Below are 20736 nucleotides of genomic sequence, written 5' to 3'. Positions count from 1 at the left end.
TAATATAAATTTTTCGGCCACGTAGGCCTAATAGGAAAGCCAAAACTGGAACATCTCTCTTTAACTGGTAAAATTTTTGAAAAGTGGGCGCCTGGCAGACAAAGACAAACTCATCTGAAACAATTTAACGACAAGACAGAAACAATCATCCATGCAACATATATGTAATAGGAATATTTGGTCTAATTATTCATCTGAGGCCGTCGATGCATGGTTCAGGCAATGGCACGGCCTACTAGAACACGGCCAAACATGTTGCTATTTGGGAAAATTTCTAAGACTTTTAATTGTTACAATCATAGCCATGACAAATCTGTCATTTTCCCACGTACAGAAGTGTGTAAAATAAGCAGTATTTGCATCTAGACATCTTTTTGGCTTGTTTTGCCGGAGATTAGATATGTATGTTAAGCACAATTTATGCAATAATTATGTAACTTACAATATGTAAGATTTTCCAACTACATCGTGGAGGTAGTCTCATTATACAGTCGTTAGGATTTTTGTATAACAGGATCTTTGGCCAAAAGCCATTATTATTTTACTTGCAAACTTAAACTTTGCGAAAAACAAAACAAACTAAAATTTAAATTGGCACATCAAATGAACATCTTACAACATAGAATCCCCAAAAAGTCCTTGATATTTTAGATGGAATATGCAATTGCGCCAAACGATACGACCTCCAGAGTGCCGTTGGAAAGTCTTACATATTACATTATTATTATGTAAACTTTGCTCAACGTACATTAGGGTGCCACAGGCGCCCCTCAAAAATTAAAATTGCATCCGATACACCTGAACTTTTTTTTATATGTGACACTTAGTAAAAAAAGCATGTGTGAGAAATTTCAATAAGTTTTGATAAAATTTGGACGTGCAGATTAGGTTTAAAGTTGTTAAAGGTAAATTTTCACAATTTCAATAGTAAAACCCTCTCTAGATCATCAAAACTCAGACATTTCTTCTCAGTTACGGAGTATTTGAACTTCGAACACTTTCTGGTGAACTTACTTACTAATTTACAATCGTACAGACCATGTGTCAATTGTATATGTTCAACAATTTATGAAAAATGCCTAAAAATATGAGGTTTTATGCATTATAAAAAAGGATCCATGTAAAGAAAATGCTTATTGAGATGAAATTACTACAGCATTTGAAGAATCAAAAGGAAAATCATTAACTAATCGTTTTTGTTTATTGAAAACTTTTTGGTCTTTGAAGATCAAAATCTCAGCTATGTTTGTACGGAACTTGGACTCAAAAACAAAAATTTGGATCTTTACGCACTAAACATAGTCAGTAAAAACGTAACACAGAAAGATAAACACAAAGCACAATGCTTAGAGTCCAGACATTCACTACTTAACAACAAAATCACAATAGCGTAAAATTTATGGAGGCCTACATTTATTTTAACGCTTGCAATAATAGTGAAATGGAAAGGTAAAATGGCAATTAATAACACACAACTATCTAGTATCTAATTACAAAGTAAAATGCAGCATAATAGACTACTGGTATGCTATGACAGGCTGCAAATAATGCTGATTGCAACGTTGTGTAAGCTGACAACACTTTATGGAGTTATACAGTCAGTACTTTGACAATTACATGGTTAAAAACCATGTGCCCTCAGACTGTAGTTGTCGAGTACGTTGATTAGGTAATACCTTCCTCGCATTTTCGACTACTTGGAGAATGTTTTGGTAGCGTTCTTCAAGGTTTGAAGTTGACAAGAAGTCATGGGCCAACTTGACGCCTCGCTCAGCGGCATCATTAACGACTCTGAAAGCATCAACTTTCTTTTTCGCCTCAACATATGTAAACCACCATGATACATAGAAATAAACTGTAAATTGTAGAAACCTCTTAACTTTTCGAGTTGAGATGCTTTCATGATGGCATTTTTTTGGGGCAATTTATGAATTTCGTCTTGTAAGAGCACAATTTTCAGTGAATATATAAGTTTGCTCATCCACCTGACTCTGTGTAAGGCACCAGGTCTTTGGAGAGACATATCCTTACTGGTAGGTGGCTCAATGTTTAAGTACAATTGATACAAATTCAAAAGTTCTAATTAGTCGTTTCTTAAAAATTTGGATGATTCTGGATGGAGCTTCATCTGATTTATCAGCTCAGACAATTCTTCCCGCTTGCTGGCAAGCAGATCAATTTCCTCGTGCGATTTTGATGTATGAAAACAACTTGATGCGCTATCAGAAAGAGTTTGAAAATTGCTTTTAAAGCGTTGAAATATGGAAATGTTGGGTCCACTGCTGCTTTCTATTTTGAGTTCTTCCCAAACATGCGTCAGTATTATCTCCCCAATATGATGCCTGCATGCTGCCCAAAGTAGGCCTTTTCCAAGATGATTTTGTATTTGGATACAGGCAGTGCTGTATTTGAGGGTATACGGCGGTATACGCAGTATACTCTCTGCTTTTTCGAGCAATTATGGTATACCCTCTGGTTTTCCAAAGAGAGTGCTTATGCTATCCTTACTGATTCTTGACAACTACAGTACTAACTAACTACTTAACCATTTGAGGACCAATGGTACCTGGGTGTACCATGAACTTAATTCCGTACTCGTATAATTTTGATGTTGATAATTCATGTTATGGTAGAATAAAGACTATTTTGTAAGTTGTGTATTATTTATCATTTTGGAAAATCTGACAGTATACCCTGTGCTTTTTTTACAAATACAGCACTGGATACAGGCCGCAGTTTTGTGGCCCGTATTGCTACTTGTGGTGTCAAACACCATTGCAGCAAGACATGCAGTACAGTTCCAATTGTTTAACAATTCCATGCTTGCATTGGCTATTTGCTTTCCGTTTGGATCGGATGTTTGTGCAGGCAAATAAGGAACACCAAGCAGTTTTGAGCCTCCAATACCTGATAGTAATATCGGAAGCCTTTATTCCAAGACCCTGGGTGAGGTCAAGCCAGCTATGTTGATTCAATGTTGCAAGATGGTGAATCAATGTAACAGGCGCGGAGCTGTCATGCTTGACCTCAATTGAGATCTTGACATACTGGCACTGGTCTCCTAACCTAATTCTTGAATTTACCTTGTTTCAATGTGGAGAAAAAGATGAGAAATAGCAAAAAAACTGATGTTCAAACTAGGGAAATCCCCTAATTTTACTGTATTTCAGTTTAGACTTTCGTTTTCAATCTGCACATCCAATTTTTGTCCAATCTCAATCAAACTTTGCAAAGTGCCTTAATATGTGAAATGTCACACCAGAAAAAAAGTTCAGGTGATTTCGGCCACATGAGGGCGCCTGTGGCACCCTAACGTACATACCTAATCTCCGGTTAAACAAGCCAAACATATGTCTAGGTGCAAATATTGCTTATTTTACTTACTTCTGGAAATGGGAAGATGACAGGTTTGTCATAGCTATGATTGTAACAATTCAGACTCTTAGAAATTTCCTCAAATAGCAACATATTTGGCCGTGTTATAGTAGGTCATGGGCAAGGCAATTGAAGAAGAATATTAATTGCAAATTTTGTGACTTTTCAGTGTTGTAATTTCCCTCAGCCTTAGGTGTGACGTTGCGAATCTACCCAAACTACGACAACGATTGATAAGCCTGATAGCAACAGTTACTAATTTATTACAATTCTTCGGCCAGCGATCGAGTAGTTAAAAGCAACAGTAGCAATACTAACTACCTTTAACCAGGTTGCTTAAAGTAAAATTTGTTTTTTTTGCAATATTGTTGATCAAAAACATCATTTTTTCAAGTGCACAAAAAGTGATCTTGAAAGTGATCTTGCCCATCTCTGGCCATGGCTAAGTATGCCCTTAGCCATAAAATAGATTGATTACAGTGGAAACAATGGCAGCCATGTTCAGTAGCGCACCCAGAAAAAAAATTAGGGAGGGGCTAATTCAGAAATGTCGTCCCAGTGATTTGCGACAATGGTGACAGTGACAATAGGCCAATACCCATCCCTTTGATTAATTAAAGGCACTCACGGCCCACAACCCACCGGTTGCCGATAGCCTACATCAGGATTCGTTTTCTCAATCAGATTACAAGTTGGCCTAGTGAACCCCATGCTACTAGCACCTTCAGCATCCTCATTCCTACGTCTACTCTCGCAATCTTCTATAGATCTCGACTTTTTCCTCATATAGGCTATGACAAAATAGAATTAGCTTTCTGTTTGCCAACACAAACAAGTGCGAAAACAACAACTAGCACGAAAACAGTTTGAAACAAAACATTAATTTTGTAAACAGTAAATTTGATGTGGACATTTTTCCTACTACAAAACATTCAAAATTAGTTCGTATTTTCAACTAAAGTCCCAGACGTTTTCGTCTCTCTGCTCAAATTTCGTATACAGTTTTACACGTCCGTGTGATTCGGCATTGACGTACGGTACAATGGTATGTCCATCAGACATTTGACCACGAGAGCATCAGAACTTTAAAAGTGCCATCAAAGACCATATCATGGAGTGTTCTTTTTGTACAGATCGAAAATTCTCTACTGACTCATTTAAAATTTTACACAAAGGCAAGTCCCAATTTAACACCAAAATTCAGGAAGCAGTGTTAATCAAATGCTACAACCCAAATTTAAACAAACAATTAACTTATTTGCTGGAGGCGCGTCTATTTTTCTCAACATTTACTTGATGTAGGTATCCCGTTCCCTGTGGTGCAAGTTTTTTTGTAGCTATTTATGTAGTTGCCTTTTCCTAATGTAATTTTACCTTCAAGAAGTTGACATTTTTATAAATATTTTCAGGTTCCTGATGAGGGCTTAAGTTAAGCCGAAAACTTTCGACTGTTAAAACTATTTGTAAATATGTAAAATATATTGTTATAATGCTCAGCCCTGTTTTATTGTTGTGTCTTATTCATATCTAACCTGCAAGAAAAAGGTATAGGGAACATACAAAAACTTCATTTTTGGTGGCCGGTTTGGGGGGACTTGAGCCCCCTTAGCCCCATGCTGGGTGCGCCACAGGCCATGTTGTAAATACGTAAAAATAAATACTTCATTTTACTTATTGCATATTTATCAACGCAGTAGAATTCCAAGGAGGGGTAGGCCTACGTGCTCACATCGCCTACATCTCTTAGAAGTAAACAACACGTAAAAGTTCTAGTTTTTCAAAATTTTCTTGTTTGTTTTCCTCGCTCAATTTCATGTTATACCTAACGGATGGCATTGGGACGCATGGTTTCGGCAGTGAACTTAAAGAATAGTAGCCTATACTCGTGAAGTTTTAAAGGCTCCTCAAAAGCCAAGATACTAATAATGAAATATTCCAAAGTAAACATCTTGCTCAATAACATTTAAATTGACCTATTTATATCAGGTATGAGATGAAATGTTCCTATGTAGGCTGCGAAAGGTTGGGGGACCTTAGATGGATTATCAAAATTTTACTGAAAGCCCACGCAATGTTATACAAATGTTACATCTTCTGTAGACGTAAAAGAAAAAATATTTAAAACGTAGCTTCAATTTTATCAAACTGCTAAAGAAAACTAGTTTTAATTTGAATTTGATGATATTGGTCATATAGCTTACAAGGCGTTTTGATTAAAAAAAAATATTGGGTTTAGAAATGCACAAAAAGCGGTGAATTAATATTACTCAAAATTATCTGGAGAGCAATCCTTTCAAACCAACTGCTAAAGTAGTTTCCTTTTCCGACCTCGACTTTTGCACTGTCTATTTTATTTTACGGATTTTGCTTAAAAGTGTGTATAAACCGATAGAAAACAATTGGTCCGATAGCCTAGATGTCAAACTTCACTTTTCCTATGGCCGGTCCGTGAGACTATTTTCATTTTAAATCCGTCCGTGAGAGAGAAAAGGTGGAGGACCGTTGTTTTAGGTTACAAAAAACTTTCCCCAGTAATTACTATACACCACGTGCTACACTGCAGGGTGTAAATATAGGATTATTCGTTATTATATTATATTGCGGTACAGCTTCGTTTGTTTGCTCATAACATACTCTTTCAAGCCTTCCGCAAGTAGAAGTACGGTCATTTGACGAACTGCGTCCCTACAGTTGTAAAAAGTTAAAAACACAAAAGACAATTAGATAATATGATTGTCATTTGATAGAAATTTCAAAATTTAAGCTGTCTCCAAATGAGTGACCAGCAAGCAATAGAGATTTGTTTCTAGTCCATGCAGCACAGATGCAAGAATATTGAGACAGTTATTCTAAAAATGTACCAGAACAAAACCACCTGAAAAGTTCATTATCTTCAATGGCCGTTTGCAATGCCAGAAAACCCCGTCCAAAGTTATCAACATACTGCAGGATAGGTTGGAAGATAAAAGAATGATCATGCTGGCAATTATTAGGACAAGAAATATCGGCCAAATGTTGTGGCATTTTCATAACTCCGACGGTTGGATCTTCCACAATGATCAGCCCAGCTAGACCGCTGTGCACCTGCCAAACATGTAACGATTGGTTGAACTTGCGTTTAAAAATGAATGCATAAATACATAGCCTATTACTATGCAATAAGTTAGCTTATACGGGAAGGTACAACCGTGTAATGCTAGAAATTTTTTTACATAGTGCTAAACCATTACGTGATTTCTGTAAGGTTTTCACACTACAAACTTCACTAATAGCTTAGTCGAGCTGTTTATAACCTGGAACATAGTAGAGCCGTGCAAATGAGCGTGATACCAGTATGTTCCCGAAGAATTCTCTTCGTCAATCTCATAAATATATTGATACTCTGTTTCGCCAGTTTTTGGATCTGGAACATCTACAAAGACGTTGTCTTGCGGTGTCTGTTGACAATTAATAATTTTACTTATTTTTTCGGTTTATTATGTTTAGAGAAGTTTATTTTCTGATAGTTCTATTATGCAATAATGAAAAAGCTATAAAACTTTGAGGCTCACAAAACCTTTAATATTGTTGTTCCAGCTTGCAATAGCGGATTTTTGACAGTTACGTTTTATTTTAAAATGTCTTAAATATAATAATTTAACACTTTAAACTTAGCATGTGATAAAACTTAGCATTTGATATAATTCCTTGCAAATACCAAAATTTATTCTTTTTGTAACACTAAAGTATCGGTCAAAATATTGGTATCGGTACATCTCTAATTAAAAGTCATACATAAAAGAATAATTTAGCTTTTTGATGGCCATCTTTGAATACGAAACACGAACATGATCATATGTCGGATGCATCAGAAGAAAAAAGAAATAACCCACCTTCTCGAATATTTTAAGTTTACGACGTCACTTCAGTTGATTTAGTTCTGTTGACGACATATCGTGCTATCATCACAAATATAAACGAAATGCAATTTGCATATAAAAGATAACCGCCATCAAATCATTAGAGTAAATAACATTGAAAATTAGACTTAATATCAAGTACGAGAGAGAGAAAGAAAGTGGTTCTTTTTTGATTATTTTTTATTGCTTTCAAATTTATTTTTGTAAATGGTAAATCTATGCTTTTGTCTTTACTGAAAAGACTTAGCTAGAGTGGACAAGATACCCCATCAAGCGGCAACCGTTTCTATGCAAAACCGCCACTCAAAGCGATAAAGAAAATATGATACAAAAGCCATACTGTCTACAAGCGACTGCCAATAAGAAAAACGATGTAAACAGTTTAGTAGAAATTTCTATAAACATGAAAATTTGGGTGATACCTTGCTGCTGACATGCAATCCATGGGTGTGTAAGTTAGTCACGTTTGGAAACCTCACTTTGTTCATTTCTCGATCGTTCGGTGTAAGATCTAATTCGTTAATCTGCAATGAAATCAACACAATAAGTAAATGTTGTTTACCAAACTTACGAAGGTTCGGTTTTCTTAACTAATTAATAGTTTGTTTTAAACATATTTTTATCTTTGTATGATGAATTATATTGATGGAAACATACAGTAGTACTTAAAAAAAGACTACTTTGTTTTTGCGAAAGTTTAAGAACTGAACCTTTGGTAAGGTACAGGCACTCACCAGCTTAACCCTCACTATGTCATTTGGTTTAATTATCCACGTTGGCCCAGGGATTGAACCGTTGTAAGTGCGGCGGTAAGTGCACAACCATTCTATTTCAACTTGCGCCATTTCCACAGTAAGAACGATGTCCAATACGCCATTAGAGGAACGCTCGACCCGTGGTTCTTTCAACATTTCTCCACCTAAAATGGGGGTTGAAGTGCAATATTGCAGAATTAATACAACCGTAAACCCGTATAAGTTTCCCTTTCGAACCTACACTTAGGCGAACTTTTTGATGACACAGATAGGTGATTACTGGCCTCGTAAGGCCGTTACACTGATATCAAGATGTTAAAACTTAGATGGATGAAATAAACCGAAAAGCATCACTCTTCGATAGAAAAAGAGGCCGTTGTTATTGTTGAAGCAGTGCGGAAATGGAGCCATTTGCTGGCCGCACGGTGTTTCAAACTTGTAACTAATCAGCGATCAATCGCGTTTATGTATAATTGCAAAAGTCATAGCAAGTTAAAAAACAGTTTTTCTGTTGAAATACAATATTACAATATTATATTAGTTCTCCCCTGCCAAGAAATCGAGTTCAAACGGGTATTCGTATCCTTCATACATCCAACGATAAGGAGAGTGCCTTATGCGGGAAGAACGCCTCAGCATTGATTCTTCTCTTGTGCAGGGGTTCCCAACCTTTTTATGATCTCGTACCACTTGGACGCTCTGTACTGCCAAGCGTTTCACTTCTTGCAGAACAACTAATTTGATCGAATCATATTTTATTCAGAATAATAATATTAGCTTACTAACATAACACTAAAGCACCACCACTAAATTTAATGAGATTTTTGTTTACTGTCCACCAATTGGTCGATGCGCGGTGTAAATTTGCTAACAGCGCATCGAAAGTCATTTCCGAGCGCACCTAGTCGGTTTCGATTTTTTGACTTGATGTTCATCATGACTGAAAATCCCTGCTCGTATTCCCACGAGGAAGGGAAAATCAGTAGCTGTGGAACAGCATGGAAAGCTAGCGTTGAATATGAAGATACCATACTGAGCCAGAAGTTTATTGGAGAACATTCCTTGTAACTGTTATTGAACATTTTTATTCCGATCTATTTTTAACTTACAACCAGTGCTGTGTTAAGGGGAGGGCCAAGGGGGGCCCGGCCCCCGGGCCCACCATCTCAGGGTGCCCACAAATAACAGACATTTGCGTTTCAGTGAAGTTTTTTTTGATTTTCTAAAGTTTACTGCGTGTACTTGTCCATTATAAAGATGATTTAGGTCTTATTATACTAAAACATCTCAAATTTGGGCCCTTATTATACACTGAAACTTCTCTAAAAACACCATTACTATCTTAAAAGAAAGTTAAATGCGACAACGTTAGTTCCAGTAACATGATCTGCAGAAATATATTTAACATATGAAGAGCCCAGTTCCAAAACCGCTTAGGCGCCACTTTTACCAAAATTGAGTTTAGAGTGTCATTAGGTAGAGTATTACCATAGGTACCTACTATCCATTCCTTTTTTTCCAAAACCTTCTCTTTCTGCTTCAAATTCGACACTAAAAATTGCGTTTTCTTCCAAAACCGCTTACGCGCCATCACACTTTGTTTCCAAAACCAGTTGTATCCACAATTAACCAATCATATTAAGCCATTGTATGACGTGACATATCGCTGATTGTTAAACCGTTTTCGTCATCGTTTCGTAATAAGCAGCAGTGTTACCATTTGGCAAATTTCACTACCAAATTCGAGATTTGGCAGAATTTTACGTTGTTTGGCAGTAAATTTTGAGTTGGCAGAACTTTGGCAAACATTTTTGGTGAGTTGACAGTCAGTCTCTGGTCAGTTTGGCAAAATTTGAAATGTGTTTGGTAGTTTGAAGCATCTACTATCTGGCAACACTGATAAGCACTGTTATAGGCTTGCAGCCTATTGTTGCAGCTACCAACGGTGCTCAGACTGCTTAGTAGCCTACTTGAGCTTTATAACTGTGTTTTTTTGCTTTGTTTAAAGTGAATTTGGATTGTGGTGATGAATTAGTGGTGGTCAGCTTGGAAAAATGGTTTCAAAAATTGGTTTCTGTCATTCTGGCAATTTTTATTCTCCAGTTTATTTCCAAAACCGCTTATAACCACATTTCTAATTTTATAAAAAGGCGATTCTAAGCCTTCTATCTGGACAAACGTCATGGCTCAATTCAGTAGGTAGTTATACATCGTTAGAAATCAAAAGCGCATTACATTTACCAAGCGAAACTGTCATAAACGTTTTTCGTGGTTTTCTCGAAATCACCGAAAGTGGATGTAAGCGGTTTTGGAAACAAGCTCTTCATATATATAGCAGGTGGGATGCAATTGAATTCAAGAAGGGCCCAATTGCCACAAAGTGTTTTTGCACAACCGTTTTAATTATTTTGGTCATTTACTTTTGTGGTGAAACTTCGATAATGATTTTATGCTTACTGGTAAGAAGCATCATACCTAATAAGTTAACTCGGTGAAAATTATATGGAGAAACTATTTAGAAGTTGAAGTGTAATTGATGTAGTTGGGCCCATTTCAAAATCAATGGAAATATTGATAGGGTATTTTTTATGTGTTTATCGATATGTTTGAAAAATTTGGCTGCTTTTTTTAGTATAATTTACAAGACATTGAAAGAAACTGGAAAGCACAAATAGTGAAATGAAAAAAATACTAGAGGGCCCTTTTTGAATTCACATACCGGTATTCAATTTCTTTTGATTGAAAGAAATCGGAAAGCACAAAAAGTGAAATGAAAAAAAAATGGAGTTGGGCCCTTTGTGAATTCACATAGGCTACCTATATATTCAATTTATTTTATGATTTATCATTTCATTTTTAACATTTACACTATCGTAATTATAAATATCCTTGACTAGTGATGTCACGAGCAGAAAAAAACTGTCTGCTGCAGCACTGCACATGTCTTCCCGTACACTACAACGCAAAACATCTCGAAATGTCATACTGCCTCTGCAGTCTGCACCATAAAGAATAAGAGTGCACTTGTGCAAGTGCACATCAAATGCAAGAGAATCTATTAAACAAAAGCAAAATTTGGAAAAAAATTTAGGGCCTATTTAGGCAATTGAGGAACTTGCACCACTTGTTATCCACCTTTTATAGCTCATCTGAGTTGCTTTTTATTGAATGCTGGATACTTTTAGCAGAAACGTTCTTCTGTATTTACTTTTTTTTTAATATATGCACATGAAATTTTTCTTATCTTCAAATACCTTATAGGCCTGGCATATCACATGTTGTATGGTAGCCCACTGAAATTGCTTTGATCCAAAATAAAAATCATTCTTTCACAAGTGACCTGTTTAAGTGTTTATTCTTGACACTAACCTCAGAGGCTACCATACCCTAAAAACTTTAATTAACTTGAATGCCTGCATAAAATAATGAAAGCTTTGCCTTGGAATGAAATAATGTTAAATAAAAATAATTAAACACCTGATTCTCAAAACTCTTGACACTGCTTTTGTTTACAAATTAAAATTTACAATCACAATACAAGTAGTGTTGCCAGATAAACTATAAAAATGGGGAAAAACAATAATGTTACCAGACCAGATGACCAAATCTGAATGAAAATTATTAATTTCTTCAGTTTTGGTTTTATCCTCAGATTTTATCGCGGTACCGCGACGCAAAGTTCAAACAGTCAAAATTCTGCACGGTACGGTGGTATTACCGCGTCGTCACTATACTCCGTTGCCAGTATTTTTTTTATTAGAAATTGTTAACACTTTTGGCTTTCATTCCGAGCAAAGGTGTAGCTAAGAAATGATAGACCTGTGTTTGCTGTTACTTACACTTGTGTTGTTTTCTAAACTGGTGAGAAAGTCTATTGAAGTGAACCACATTTACATATCAGTGCAGTGAAAGTATACACAATACTATAGGTCTGCTTGACGATAGAGGGCCCAAAATTATTCTGGCCCCGGGGCCCACAAAGGGTTTAACACAGCACTGCTTACAAGTAGCATTATTCAACGCTATTTGTAGCTTAAGCTATAAAACAGTACATGATATCTATCAAGAGCAATCATTTGACATAATTAACGCCCACTGTCCCGCAGCGTTGTACGGCTTTTCAAAGCAACTGTGCTCCTTGTTGACAATTGACATGACCTGTATTTTGAAGATCGTAATGATAAGAAACAACAGGAATAGTTACCTAACAATAAGAATAGGCTTCGGGTAGGGACAGTAGAATACCGGGACGACTCACTTTACTGAATTTTTTTTTACGAAATGGACAGCTGGAGGGTCACTAAGAAATTCAAAAATTAGCAGAACTGCACAACGTTTTCTTTGCTTTTAGGTAAATTCATTCTCATCAAATGAATTGCTATATTTGGTTAAAATTTTGGGTGCTAGAAAATGTGCAAAACCTTACTGCAGCAGTGTGAGGCTACCTACTGTTATCGATGTAGAGTGAAGTCTACCCCTGCATTATCATGATTTAAATACTATTAAATAAACATGACATCACATATTTCCTACATTTATTTTGGCGATACACACTTTATACACACGTGGACAGGTCATATAAACTGCACCTGAGTATGCGACATATGGCAGTAGACTTCAAGCTGTAGTTGCATCAAATTTTGTCATAACATAGTGACCCTCCAGTTGTCCACCTTACTTTTGAGTGAGCAATCCCCTACTTCTACCCTCCCTAGCTTCGGGAATAATTTTTTTGTAAACAAAACCAGATAAACAAAATATAAAGTTGTGAAAAAAATGGAAGCTATCTGCGTACCACCTGAAAAACCTTCGCGTAGGCTGCCACTAGTGGTACGCGTACCACAGGTTGGAAACCCCTATGTTAAGCTCTTCATTGACTTCAGAATGACGATCAACTTCGGTGTTTGGTTCAGCACCTCTCACGTTGCTGTGATGCACTTTATCAACGGGTGAATCGCTTGTAACGGCTTCATCATTGTACGTTGATCATTAATGAAAACAGAAGTGTCAGAATCAGTTGCGCTATTTTCGGAAACATTTCTTTCTCCCACATGAGCAACATCACGCAATGATACAGTTGTAGTCTGGCGACCGTTCGGAAATCTCACAAAAGCATACGTCGGAGTAGCATGAATTAATTCTACTTCATCTACAGCAGGTTCATATTTGCTCATACGAACATGGCGCTTCAATGACAATAGAACAGGACCAGGAGTATTGACCCATGTAGGACTTGATGATCCCAGCATATAACGACGACTAAACTTCATAAAGCGCTCGTGAGGAGATACATTGATCGCAGTACAGAGCAGTGAACGTACGAAATGTAATATGTCAGGCAAAACACTTTCCCATTTTGAAATGGGCAAATTGCGCGTTCTTAATGCAAGTTGCACTGCGGTCCAAATAATATTATATTTTTCACATTGACCATTACATCGAGGGTTGTATATCGAAGTTCTGCTGAGAGCTAATTCTTTTGCTGTGCACAAATGATATAAATTCGATGAGGAGCTTTGTCATATGCAGAGGTGGGCAGTAACTAGTTACAAAAGTAACTAGTTACTGTAACTAGTTACTTTTTAAGTAACTGTAACGGTAACTTCGTTACTATTTTCCAAAAGTAACGAAACGCGGTAACTAGTTCCTATTTTAGCACTTTTTCAACAGTTACAAGTTACTTTTGTATTGAAATTTATGTTTCTAATTGCCGTCCATTACTCTGCACATGTTTGTGTCATGCTTTATGCGTGTTTGCTACGCGTTGCTCAATAATGCATTCTTCTCGCAGCTGTATCGGAACAGCACTGCCCATGCGCGGCGCTCTTGTTTTGTGATCTTATGGAGCAGAATTGCCATATTGGCAAATTCATCGCCAAAATCCAGAAATCTGACGATTTTTTAAGACGTTTGGCTTCATATTTATGGTTTGGCGATTTGGCTCTTTTTTAGCGCTTTTTGAGAACTGATTTGGTTAAATTAATTGCTTTTGGTGATTGATCAATATGTGACTTTCTATGCAATGTTTAGCAAAAGTGTTTGGCAACACTTGATAGCTCAGTTCATGCTTGTCGTATAGCTGCCAGAGGTGTACAGGAGTCGTATTTTTGGAGTATTTAGGACCCGGAGTCTCGGTGTTACGTTCACTGTTCGCAACCTTATTACATCATTGTTTTCTCGATTCAAAATTGGAAGTCGATGTCTAAGTAACTTCGAGTCATAGCAGGGAAAACAAATTATTTCCTTTGTTTCGAGAATTTAAAGAGAATATAGTTTCGGAAGAGAGTTTTCTTTTTTGTACCAAAGACAGGCAAAACACAACAATACCACAGGGTTGAGCATTACAACAATATAGTTTACATATTTACAAGTAGTTTAACAGTCAAACGTTTTCGGCTTAACTTAAGCCCTCATCAGGAATCTGAAAATATGTATAAATTGTAATAAATTTAAACTTTTTGAAAGTAACTATAACTAACTGACTATAAGCATCAAGAAACACGCAACGATTATAAGCAATAGTGTGGAAAACAGACAAACGAAAAACAAACTACATTAGGAAAAGGCAACTGCGTAACTAGAAAAGAATTTGCACCACAGGGTGCGTGATACATCTAATAAATGTTGAGGAGAATGGATGCGCTTCCCGCAAATAATTGTTTGTTTAAATTTGGATTACAGCGTTTATGTTGAGATTTATGAGTAACTGAAAGTAACTAGTAACTGTAACTAGTTACATTTTTGAAATCGGTAACTGTAACGGTAACTCAGTTACTATTTTGGCCAAGTAACTGTAACTGTAACTCAGTTACTTTTGAAAGTAACTTTGCCCACCTCTGGTCATATGCACTTTGAAGTTGAGTAATTGCAGCTTCATACGTGCCAGCTTCTGAAATGACCTCATAAGCTGCACTATCAAGATGATTGACAAGAAGACCGAGTTTATCTGCATCCGAAATACCTTCGTACTTCTGAATATAATAGGTAAATGATCTATACCAGTGCGATCAAAGCTTCCTGGCTTCGTTACTGTGAGGATCGGCAGTAAACAGTTTTGGTCTTAAGTCCTTAAGATCCATTCTGTGTCTGTTCATTAACTTGTTATGAGAAATGAGAGATCTGTGGCTTAGGCTACACCAAAAATAGGTTTTAATTGTTGTCAATTCGACGCTGAACCACAATTAGTCAATTACAAATTACGTAACAAACTAGCGAGGGTCATGACTTCGAAGTAATGTGTGGTATCTTACGTCTTTTCATACTTTGTTGGGAAGTATCAAAATATAAAGCTTGCTTAATATATTTGGGAAGTTGTCACCAGTTGCGTAGGCTAGGCCTACCTATATACAGTGGCGTAGCCAAGGGAGGGGGTTTTGGGGGTTACAACCCCTCCTTTGGCACGCGTGTGACGTCACGATATTGAGAATGATGCTTTCAGTCTAAAAAAATTGCTTAATTTTATACAAAGCTGCATTAAAAGAGTGAGTTTTGCCAATACCAAACATTCAAACATCTCAGCCAGGAATTAGCAACAAGAAAACATAGAGACTTATAGCTTTATTTCCGAAAAATGCCGAAGAAAACATGATCTTATCCTTTTGCTGTGCCACCGGACAGCACCATTTTACAGTAATATTCATACCCACATTTTTGTTGAAAATGCTCTCAGAATGCACCAAATTCAAAGTAATTTTTCAAAATTTTCTGGGGGTGGCCCCCTAGACCCCCCGCCGCTGGGTGTCGTCTTAGGCGAAACCCCCCCCCCTTTCAAAATTCCTGGCTACGCTACTGCCTATATACATTTGTTCCAAGTTGATAAAGATTCTTGAAATAGGCTCACACTCACAACCTCGATGCAAATTGTTTGTTATTACCAAAGAATTAACAAAATGACCAGTTACTACATTTTGTTTGCTTTAGAGGCGGTTTGAAAAGTTTTTGTAAATTCTTAAGAATTTTCCGTAGCCTAAATGATATATGATAGTCTATAATAGCCTATCAGCAGTTGCCTGGTCGATCTAAAAATAACACAGGCCTACAAAGTGGACACCATAATTCCGACGAAACATAAATCTAAGGTTGAATGAACAATAAAAATGTTACGCTCCAAAAAAGCAAATACACTTGCAGGGGTTTGAGCGACATGCCCGCAGAAGTTGTTGACGAATTTTATTTTGTTTTTGCCGCTGTTTGGCCAACCACTTTTCTTAAGACACACGATAGATCACCACTTTAGAGTTCCATTTCTGTACAAAATAAACTTAAAAGTTTAAATTTGAAGTTACACATAAACTATTTTTGAATGAAATGAATTTGAATGGTTTTGGAATATGCTTACTATCAGGTAGTCTTATTTTTCAGAAAGGGAGGCATACCAATGAAAGTTTCAGAAATTGGTACAAAGCAGGCTACCTGAAATCTATGTACCATGATGCGAAAGATGTTGGAAAAATTCCCCAGAAGTAAAGCGAAAAATTTCAAAAACACAATGTTATGTTTGGGGCTTGTGGCATCATAATGGCATCATCATTATAATGCGGAAGTACGAATCAGCAGTGAGGAAGACCGGTTGTGTTTTCATTCAATGAAAAGACAGAACTGCTTCATGGGATGGTGTGGATATTTTGTCGAAGTGGAAAGTTGTAAGAAAGCTACAGAGAGTTTGTTTGTTTGTTTGTTTGTTTATCTTTATCCTGCATTGCTGGAAAGCGGACTTGAGCGCTATGCATCGGTTTACGCCTTCCGACGTACACCTGACCCACGCTGCAGCCGATGGCAATGTCTGTTTCCGGTTGTCTACTCTACTTATGACTTAAATTTGGTACTACCCATTACTCGAAATCGATCACTAGGTAGAGGCAATTATCGTAAAGTTTCTTGCCCAGAGAAACAACAGCAAGTGCGGGTGGCTGGAGTCGAACATGCAGGCTCTCGACTGCGAGCCCAACGCGCTAACCACTCAACAAGCTACAGAGAAGAATCTTAAGTCTCCCCGTTTAACTATGTCAAGACGATTTCTTTTGTTATCCAGAAGCGTTATCACGGCACTGGAAGCACGCTCCACCAAGTATGAGCTGAGAGAGGCTATGATAAAAACTTTGACCCGATTCCACACGTGAGGGTATTTCTCTTCAATTTGGTCCTGTAGCCAGAACGATTGATGCGAGACATTGCACTTTGGTTTGAGTGCAAAATCGCTTTGCAATGTTATCACTTCCTTCTCAAGAATTCCATGTTCGGAAATATCACAGAATGGGTCGATTATCCAGTCAGGGATTTCTAACTGGAATACATCCTGGAATCGAACTCCCATGTCTTTGTGTACTTCTTGAAGATGATTGCTGTAGGCTACGTCTCTACATCAAAATCAGATATGCCTCTGTCACTGGTATCAAGTTGATGCAAGCTTGAGATTTAAAAAAATTCTTGTCTAGCTAAATTTCGCTGATACAACACGAGCTTATTACTGAACCTAGACAGTGAAGAGATAAATTCAATTCATTAAATTTCGAAAATAGACAAGTAGGCGATATCATTTCTCACAACCAGGAGGCTATTCGCAAGGCCAGGGTGACAACTCTGTAGAAATTTCACGACAGTTTCAAACAGCGAATAAAATCGTGCAAGGCAATTTCCCTTGGAAAGCCATCGTACTTCGATGTGGAGTAGTAAGCACTCAAAAGATCGGATTTGCGTAATCGCAGTGCTTCAAAGTAACTTAAGTCATGCGTTACGACTTCAACAAACTTGCAGCGAAGCGACGTTGTCAACATAATTGCATGATAACAAAATGCTTTGCAATCCTCTTGTAACTGCCCCGATTTGCTCTCAGCGCCCCCCAAATCGCCCACTTTGGGAACCACTGGTTTAGACGCTTGTACTGGAAGTAAGCCTTTTTAATTTTTGCTCTAAATGTTTTTGTTCCAGTGCTTGTTTTTTTACAGTAGATTTGAAGTTAACAGCATTTAAAAGATGCAAGCATTCCCAGCAGACCAGTGTGATTGATTGATTGGCGTTTATTTTGTTGCGAGTATAAATACACACATTGATTAAGCAAAGTCAAATAATACAAACGATCACGTAGAATGTGTCGATACTGCAATTTGTGATTTGTGAATAAAAATGACTTTGTTTAAACGGAGAAATGAAAACACCTATTTTAATTTGAAACTGCTTTATTAGAAGTCTTTTCTATTAGTAGATTGTGCTATACAATTGTACATATAAAATAGTTACATTTGACTGCACTTACAATGTTCAAGTTATCCAAACTGGCAAACTCCCTGTTTAACAATTGAGCTGTATTGAAGGTTACAACATTTTCTTACAATCGAGATGTCGGACACATGCCACAATGGCAGCTTATTTTTTGCATCTGAAATTTGTTTGGAAAACTGCAATTGCTTTGCTTAGTATTTTTGGAAATAAAATGCAACACAGAAAGCATGAACATGGACATGAACTGCATTGAATAGTGATTCTATTGTCTAATACTCTAAACCAGGGGATCACCAAACTACGGCCCGCGGGCCGGAACCGGCCCGTCACGTGCTACGGAAATAACAGCTGCACTACAACAGTTAAGGAAAAAAGTTACCAAACTTTTTGTAAAGGACTGACGTTGCTGTTTATCATTAGGCCACCACAAATGGGGAGAGCTTAGACCAAATTTGGAAAGATGTAACGTTTTTCAAGAGCACGATGCCCTGTAGTGTATCACAGTAGGGGATAACTTTTCCAGCAACCTTTCGATTTTCATCACAACTTTGCTATTCCACCGCTGACTTTGTTATTAATTGTGCTCAATTCAAGTCAATGGAGATTCTAAATAGTTGTATATGTTTTCGCAATTTGCATCCGGCCCGCAGCTGTTAATCTCGCAGCAATCCGGCCCTCAGAGAAAAAAGTTTGGTGACCCCTGCTCCAAACAATAAACATGTATTGCCTTTATGCTTTCTTTTGTGCAGTAAATTTATGTGCTGGGCGCTTCATCTCTGAGCGCAACAATAGGCTTAATTATTAAGTTTTATACAAACGTTTCACCTGAGAGGAATAAATTCTATACAATCATTTTGTTATCGATTATAGAAGTTTAAATACTGTTTAAAGTAAGGAAACAAAGAAATTCTTGTCCTGGTTCACTTCCTGTGATCTCAGAATGTGATTCATTTCCGACGTTTGAAAAAGAGGTAAGTAGTAAAACTATCAAATAAGCAAATACTTGCTTGCTATGTGGTTTTAACGGAAAGCACTGTAGATTGTAGAATGTAAATACCTTATTGTTCTTTCCACTTCACAGCCAGAACGGAAGGCCTACCACTTAGTAATCTGTTTTGACTTCCAGAGAAACCGTCATAACCACAGCTCTTTCCAATGTAGAATGAAACTGTTAACATCATGTATCTAATTGCAAATTTATTATCACCAGAAAAACGGCAAAACATTTGTATCAGCTCTTTCTAGTTTGGTCTTCTTTGCAAAACTCTTTAAACCAGTAACCTAGCTAAAAAAAATATTTTAGGGGAGCAAAAGCAACTGTTGGGGAAAGGACAAATATTTCAATATTTGAAAGAAAGAGTTTATTTAAAAATATAGCTATTGAATGCAGCCAAAAATTCATGAAACGTCGTTCAACATGCAATATATTGTCATTAAAAACCGTTATTTTTAGGAAAAAATAAACGCTTTGGGGGCGATTGCTCCAACAAGTCCCTCCCGTGGCTACGTCCTTGCTTTAAATTTGGCAGAACTTCATCCACTTCCCTTGCAGCACATTTTGATCACTTTCAACAGTTTGATCGCGATGTTATTTTTCAAAGGAACTTATTTTCACACTGTTTCATGAAGCACGTGTGGTTAAACGCTTTTTTAAAATTAACAAGAAATCCCAGAGCATAAGACCAAACTATGTATTGACATTTGAAAGGACATTGGCTATGCATAACACTCTCCAACAAAACAATTTTTTCAAAGACACTGGATGTAAGAGTCATTTTAGGGTATTTTGAAGCCCCTGATTCTGAAAATGCACTTGTTTTTTTCGAATTGGGTCTAATTTGTGCTGCTAGGGAAGTGGGTTAACTTTTGCCAAATTTAAAGCAAGGACGTAGCCAAGGGAGGGACTTGGGGGAGCAATCGCCCCCAAAGCGTTTATTTTTCCCTACAAAAAACACGGTTTTTAATGACAATATATTGCATGTTGAACGACGTTTCATAAATTTTTGGCTGCATTCAATAGCTATATTTTTAAATAAACTCTTTCTTTCAAATATTGAAATATTTGTCCCTTCCCCAACAGTTCCTCTTCCCCCATGAAATATTTTTTAGCTCCGTTACTGGTTTAAAGAGTTTTGCAAAGAAGACCAAACTAGAAAGAGCTGATACAAATGTTTTGCCGTTTTTCTGGTGATAATAAATTTGCAATTAGATACATGATGTTAACAGTTTCATTCTACATTGGAAAGAGCTGTGGTTATGACGGTTTCTCTGGAAGTCAAAACAGATTACTAAGTGGTAGGCCTTCCGTTCTGGCTGTGAAGTGGAAAGAACAATAAGGTATTTACATTCTACATTCTACAGTGCCTTCCGTTAAAACCACATAGCAAGCAAGTATTTGCTTATTTGATAGTTTCACTACTTACCTCTTTTTCAAACGTCGGAAATGAATCACATTCTGAGATCACAGGAAGTGAACCAGGGCAAAAATT

The 20736-nt window shown here is 37.0% G+C and overlaps 1 protein-coding gene across 6 annotated transcripts in view; it reads right to left on the bottom strand.

Moving 5' to 3' along the window:
- LOC145771894 (laccase-like) overlaps window positions 1-20736 on the bottom strand; it is a 47216-nt gene that overhangs the window by 15952 nt on the left and 10528 nt on the right. For 3 of the 6 annotated variants that reach the window (XM_082583668.1, XM_082583676.1, XM_082583683.1), the window contains exons 2-5: window positions 8009-8193; window positions 7697-7798; window positions 6669-6812; window positions 6251-6459 (exon numbers count right to left, since the gene is read on the bottom strand). In XM_082583668.1, the coding sequence (XP_082439794.1) occupies window positions 6251-6459; window positions 6669-6812; window positions 7697-7798; window positions 8009-8193 (640 nt within the window). Of the gene's footprint in view, window positions 1-6250; window positions 6460-6668; window positions 6813-7696; window positions 7799-8008; window positions 8194-9517; window positions 10040-20736 lie in introns of those variants that run through there. The other 3 variants (XM_082583691.1, XM_082583650.1, XM_082583660.1) reach the window with 3 other exon arrangements.

This window comes from Aplidium turbinatum, chromosome 1 (genome assembly GCF_918807975.1).
Source record: "Aplidium turbinatum chromosome 1, kaAplTurb1.1, whole genome shotgun sequence".
Lineage (NCBI taxonomy): Eukaryota > Metazoa > Chordata > Ascidiacea > Aplousobranchia > Polyclinidae > Aplidium > Aplidium turbinatum.
This window is presented reverse-complemented; position numbering and strand designations above follow the sequence as displayed.